General features: G+C 35.6%; 1 protein-coding gene across 3 annotated transcripts in view; it reads left to right on the top strand.

Moving 5' to 3' along the window:
• The window catches only part of Zfr (zinc finger RNA binding protein), a 67,602-nt gene that overhangs the window by 16,824 nt on the left and 44,148 nt on the right, over positions 1-6,630 (top strand). For 2 of the 3 annotated variants that reach the window (XM_026783858.1, XM_026783857.1), the window contains exons 3-6: positions 1,156-1,179; positions 2,320-2,602; positions 3,416-3,560; positions 5,863-6,081. In XM_026783858.1, the coding sequence (XP_026639659.1) occupies positions 1,156-1,179; positions 2,320-2,602; positions 3,416-3,560; positions 5,863-6,081 (671 nt within the window). The remainder of the gene's footprint in view (positions 1-1,155; positions 1,180-2,319; positions 2,603-3,415; positions 3,561-5,862; positions 6,082-6,630) is intronic. The other variant, XM_005356639.3, reaches the window with a different exon arrangement.

A 6,630-nucleotide genomic window follows, 5' to 3' on the forward strand; every position in this document is an offset into this window, starting at 1 on the left:
AGTCTCGAACTCACAGAGATCTGCCTGCCTCTGCCTCCCGAGTGCTGGGATTAAAGGCGTGCGCCACCACCGCCCGGCTTCAATTTTAGTTTTTGGGACTACATCTCATGTAACCAAGGATGACCTTGAATATTTGATTCCTGCCTGCCAGTTCCCAAGTATTTGAATTACAGTGTGTGTCTCCACACCAGTTTTATGGAATTCTGAGTCTTGAGTCCTGGGTTTTCAGAACATTAGATAAATAAGCACTGTTCCAACTGAGCTACATGTCCATCACACGCACACACACACACACACAATTTACTGTTTGTGGGGTTTTTTGTTTGTTTGTTTTTCGAGACAGTTTCCCTGTCTAACTGTCCTAACTGTCCTGGAACTAGCTCTTGTAGACCAGGCTGACCTTGAACTCACAAAGATCCAACTGCCTCTGCCTCCTTAAAAAATGTTGGAATTAAAGGTGTGCGTCACCACTGCCTGCCTACCTAAAACTTTATTTCTGTGTGTTGAGTGGGGTGTGCAGAACATATGCTTTAGCATATGTGAACTTCAAAGCACAATTTATGGTAATCTGTTCTCTAAAGAATGTCCATTTGTGGGCCCTGGAGAGGATAAAAGTACAGGTGGCCTGGATTATATATTACCAGAACCATAAAGGTAGAAAGAACCATGTCCACAGAATTTCTTCTGACCTCCATACCCACACATCTCTCTTGCTCGCCCTCCTTCCCTCTCCCTCTCTTTCTCTCTCACACAGTTTTTAGTTTTTTAGAGAATGTCAAATTGAGGCTAGGAATATAGTTTATTAGTAGAACCTTTATTTAGCATGTGTGAAGCCCTAATTTTAATTCCCAGCACTGCAAAGTAGTAAATAATAGATGAATAAAAATTTTAAGTGTTACATAATCCATAATAAATGACATGTTATTTAGACAGGTTTCCCATTATAAAAATGTGAGCTTATCTTTCTTGTTCTTTAATTGTCATTTATGCAGAAAGTGTTGGGTAGTTTTATATTAAAATATGGAAGCTTCAGCCAAGTAGAAATTAATAGTTTCTTTGGACTCTAAGTTTTTTGTTTCTGTTTTTTGTTTTTTGTTTTCTTTTTCATATTGGACTGAAATCTGGCACCCTGTAACTTCCATCTGTTGGTTCTAGTTCTGTTCTCTGGAGCAGCATGGAGTAAGTGTCTTCTTTTAGAAGACAACTATCACCTTTCCTAGAATCTTCCATTTTTATATGAAATAAAATCCTTATCTGTAAGTTTCATTATTGATTCCCTTTGGTCAAATTTTAGTTGATCAGTATTTTCTATAATGCAGGCTAAATATGGTGTCCCAAAATATTAATTCTATACAACTTTCCTATGCTACTATGCACACCAGTATAGAGTACACTGTACTTTATAACCCATAAGTCACATACTCACAATTTATTAGTGCTATCAGCAGTACACACCCCCCCAGCTATCCTTAACTGTTGGCTCTTACTAAGCCTTGTTGTCAGCCAAACATTTGAGCTATTGGGTGTCTCTGCTTTCGAGAAGGCATGTGTTACCTTTGTAGGACAGCCTTAGCAAGTGAGCCTTTAATGAAAACTAAACTATACTGTCTTATGATCACATCTGTATGACTTGAGTTTATGTAGCACAGATTCTCATTTTAGAAGTTAAAGTAACATTTCTATAAGAATTTTTAGGTGGAATTGATTTGATTACTGTTTTTGGAAAACACTTTTGCCTTTTGAGGCTTAAATGGGAATGACTGTAGAGCTTCTGCCTTAGGGCCTTTTACAACAACACATTAAATTTCTAAAAGAACTTATTTAATGAAATGCTTCTTGTAAGCTGGAAATTTTATCATATATAAGTTGTATAATACAAGGTCTTTTCATTGAGATTTTAAATTGTGTAAAATAAACTGTATATAAAGGGTTTTTTAAATACCTAATTTGGTACAAGTTTTTTCCTCTGTTTTATATCTCTGTTTTCTTGCTTTGCCATGTGATTCGTGGTCTGATGCATAATATATGTAAATATATAAAGTGTTTATAATTAAGGAATGAAAATTTATTTTAAAAACACTAACTAATAATAGTATTGAGTAGAACGTATTGAGTTCAAATAAATACTTGCCCTTCAGTAGTCAGTAATTCTATTACTTGAAAAATATGCTTTTAGTTGATAATTTTAAGATTATTCCTTGATTTTAAAAATTAAATTATAACTTCCCATGTTTCTTAAGTTGATAAATGATTTTAAATGACTATCTGCTTGGTTTTAAAATTAAATTATTATATTTATTCTTCTACTTCACAATATAGCCAGCAGCCAGCTTCGGGTGTAGCCTATTCTCATCCAACTACAGTTGCTAGCTACACTGTCCATCAAGCTCCAGTAGCTGCTCACACAGTTACTGCTGCTTACGCACCAGCAGCCGCCACAGTTGCAGTTGCCAGGCCTGCTCCAGTAGCTGTTGCAGCTGCTGCAACAGCTGCTGCTTATGGAGGCTACCCCACTGCACACACAGCAACAGACTATGGTTACACCCAAAGGCAACAGGAAGCACCACCTCCCCCACCCCCAGCTACTACACAAAACTACCAGGTAAGAAACAACTAGCTTCAGTAGCTTTAACATACACATTTAATTGGTTCAGGTATAATGGAAGGCTTAAGCCAGTGCTTGTAAATGTACTGCTAAGTGGTGGAGAGATGTGAATGATTTCCTAGGGTATGATCCAAGCATTAAGTATTTTTGCAGTGGATTTTATATTCTCCTTTGCTACTTTTACCTTACTAACATATATATGTTTGTTTAATTTTTTTTAAAGTTTACACAAATTATTGTTTAAATGCTTTCATCTTACCCTAAATTTATGGAGAAAAGAAAGGGAAGTTTGAAACTCATAGTTGTAAGCCCCATTGAATAAATATTACATGTTTTCTTCTTGAAACTTAAAGTTGCTGTTCCTTTTGCTTACGCTTTTATGCTGTATTACCTAGTCCCATGGAAATTCTATCTAATACTATAGCACTCATCTTTAAAGGCAAAATTGCAGTCAGTTTTTTTGGGGGGGGGGTTAAAATGGGTTATTTAATTAAGTAATATTTAAATGTTTTGAAATTGTTGAAGTCAAACACTATCTGAAGTACTTTTGAGGTTATTTTTAAAAGTTCAAAATTAGTTACTTGTATTGAAACTTAATTGTCTTATTTTTTACTATTATCTTTATGTTCATTGTTAATGTTCTGTTTCCTTATTATAAACTAATCATTTATTGATTAGTTATATTGTATTGAAACATAGTCTAGGCCTATAACTAACTGTTTTCTTTTCCTTTGTTGTATATTTACACAGTAAGGATTTTTTTCCTGCCACCTAAATCAAGGCTTTTGTTTTTTTCATTTCTTCTTTTAGGACTCATATTCATATGTAAGATCCACAGCCCCTGCTGTAGCTTATGATAGTAAGCAGTACTACCAACAGCCAACAGCAACTGCTGCTGCTGTAGCTGCCGCTGCCCAGCCTCAGCCTTCTGTGGCTGAAACCTACTATCAGACAGGTGGGCTTTATGTAAACAGCTTTATTATAAATGATAAAAGTAATAATTTGGGGTATTCTAGAGGAACTGGTTTTTTTTGTTTTTTTTTTTTATATTTATTATGTATATAATATTCTGTGTGTATGCCTGAAGGCCAGAAGAGGGTGCCAGACCTCTTTACAGATGGTTGTGAGCCACCATGTGGTTGCTGGGAATTGAACTCAGGACCTTTGGAAGAGCAGGCAATGCTCTTAACCACTGAGCCATCTCTCCAGCCCTAATTTGGGGTATTCTAATGAAAACAAACTGCAGAGTCCATCTACAATGATTCTATCAGTGTCCTTATTTTCTACTACTGTAATGCCATTGAGTCACAGAGATAATTAGGAGAGAAGTTGGTGTCCTTTTGTTCTGGATATGTATGCTGTTTGTGATTTACAGCATAGGATTCTTCTCTTGCTGAAGTCAACTGTACAAAAGAAGCTATGACACTAACTTGTCCACAAGCTTTACCAGACTTGACTTATTTTATAATGCCGACTGTCTTAGTAACCATTTGATACTTTCATGGACTCATATTTTCATCATATGACAGGTGGTTCTATTACCAGCCACTGTTAATGGATTTCACTTCCCCAGTTTGTAAAACTAATTGTTATGCTTCCCCCACAACCCTTTTTCAGTCTACTACTGTGCCCAGAGTACTGAGCTAGCTATATCTACTCAATATCCATAATGTGAAGTGCAGTACATATAATAGTTCAAATGCACAAGTTTTTTGTCTGTAGAAGCCTCTATATTTAAAGGATAGACTTATTATAGACTTAAACTTTACCAAAACAAAATCACAACAACAAAAGCATTTTTAAGGAGCTTTATTTTAAAGCTGAGGAGATAGAAATATAGCTCATTTGAAAGAGTGCTTGCCCTGTTATTCATGATGCCCTACGTCCAACCCTTAACACCATATGACTCTAGACATGGTGACTCATGTCTGTAATCCTAGCATTCAATGGGTTGAAGTAGGAATATCAGGAGGTCAAGATTATCCTTCAGCTTCATAGCAGATTTGAGGCTAGCCTCAACTATATAGCCTTGACTTTCAAAAAGTAAATAAGGCTGAGGTCTGAAAGATTGAGTAATACCTTATATTTGAAGATGGATTAGAATCCCCGGTTTAAAAAAAAGTCAAACTGACTTTATCCTGGGTAGGAAGTGCCTTCTTCTCCCTCTTCATCCCTGTCCTTTAACACATCTATACATGAAATCGTTGACCACATTTCTTCAGTGTCTCTGGTGTTTTGATTTTGTAAATCTCTTAAAAGTTGGGAGAGTGATTGCCCTGAAAACTATTTTGAAAGTGGATACCTACGTGTTTATAATCCTAGCATATGGGAGGCACGAGTTTGAGACCAGACTGGGCTTTCTAGTAGTTGTAAGGCCCTGTCTCAGAATATGTATGTTGATAAATTGCAATGGCTGGCCTTTTTATGATCCCTTTTCTGTTTGTATATATAATAAACAAGCTTCATAGTTATTCCAAGGCTAGTCTTGTGCTTAAGAGTACTGGATTATCTAAAAGTCGGAAGATTTTTAAGTTATGACATTGACTGACTTTTTAGTTACTTAGGAGTTAGTTTTTCTTTAATACTATCTTAATTTGTGTTGTTTGAATCAGATATAGGTAAGTTTAAAATTACCTTAACTGAGTATCAAGTAAGTTTTTACTCCTGTGTATTTAGGCATTTCTCAGAAATGAAATCATTGAGTGACTAATAATTAACGAGAAATATATTTGATAGGATTTTTCATATATGAGTGTTGAAGACAGTTTAGTAAAACATGAATAGTAGTCATTTAAGGATAGCTTTTTTGAGCTATTTGAAGAATAAGTAACATTTGTGGTTTTGAGTTAAATTCACTGAGTAAATGAGTAAAATGCCATTGACAGTATACAAGTAAGTTTCAGGATTAAGCACTGAAATTTTTAATATGAATTGAAATACAAATTTAGCTTTCTTTGTTCTGTTTGTAAAATTAATCCTTTCAAGTAGACTGGTTTATATATTCACATATCCACAAGTTATATAAAAACTTTTGATCTGTCATTTATAAATAGTACTGCTTTTCTGGTTGTAATTCTGATGAACTGTAATGCCAGAAATGAAGAAACATGTTTTATTCAAGTTAGTAGTAAGAATCATATCGTTTGCTCAGAAGAAATTACTAGGACTTTTGATCACTATTGCTTTTAGTTTTTTAAGTATATTGTTACAATGACTGTAGTTACTGTTCTCTTTTTCTGGTGTCTTTCTTGCTTTAGCTCCTAAAGCAGGTTATAGTCAAGGTGCAACACAGTATACTCAAGCCCAGCAAGCTCGACAAGTGACAGCCATAAAACCAGCCACACCAAGTCCGGCTACCACTACTTTCTCCATATATCCTGTGTCCTCCACCGTACAACCAGTGGCAGCTGCGGCTACTGTGGTACCGTCCTATACTCAGAGTGCTACTTACAGTACCACAGCAGTTACTTATTCTGGTAAGACTGACAAGCTGTATTTAAATGGTAAACAAATTGCAAAGCCCTGGCTAGAAACTGTCCTGATTTTCTCTGTAATTATTTTACTTACAGTAGCAGGAATTGAGAAAAATCGATTCATGGTTGTTAAAATAAGTATTTGTACCTAATATGACAAAAGGTCCATATTATAAGCAGTGTTGTTGATGATGGTGGTAGTAGAAGCTCTTAGCAGAATATACTGCCCTTTGAGGGAATTTGAAAGCTAATCTTCTGACCTAGCCTTTCAGTTGGAAGAGAGAACATACAGTCCTCTGCAGAATTGTTTCCTGATAGTGAACTTGAAAACTCAAGGTTAACACTTGAAGACTACCATAGACAGATTATCTATTATTGTTTCTTTTGGTTCTTGGTGAACTATTTCTTCATATTTATTGTCAGAAATAGTCCCTGAAAATGTTGGCAACTTTTTTGTTTGTTTTTTTCGAGACAGGGTTTCTCTGTGGTTTTTTGGAGCCTATCCTGAAACTAGCTCTTGTAGACCAGGCTGGTCTCGAACTCACAGAGATC

Source organism: Microtus ochrogaster, chromosome 19 (assembly GCF_000317375.1).
Source record: "Microtus ochrogaster isolate Prairie Vole_2 chromosome 19, MicOch1.0, whole genome shotgun sequence".
NCBI lineage: Eukaryota > Metazoa > Chordata > Mammalia > Rodentia > Cricetidae > Microtus > Microtus ochrogaster.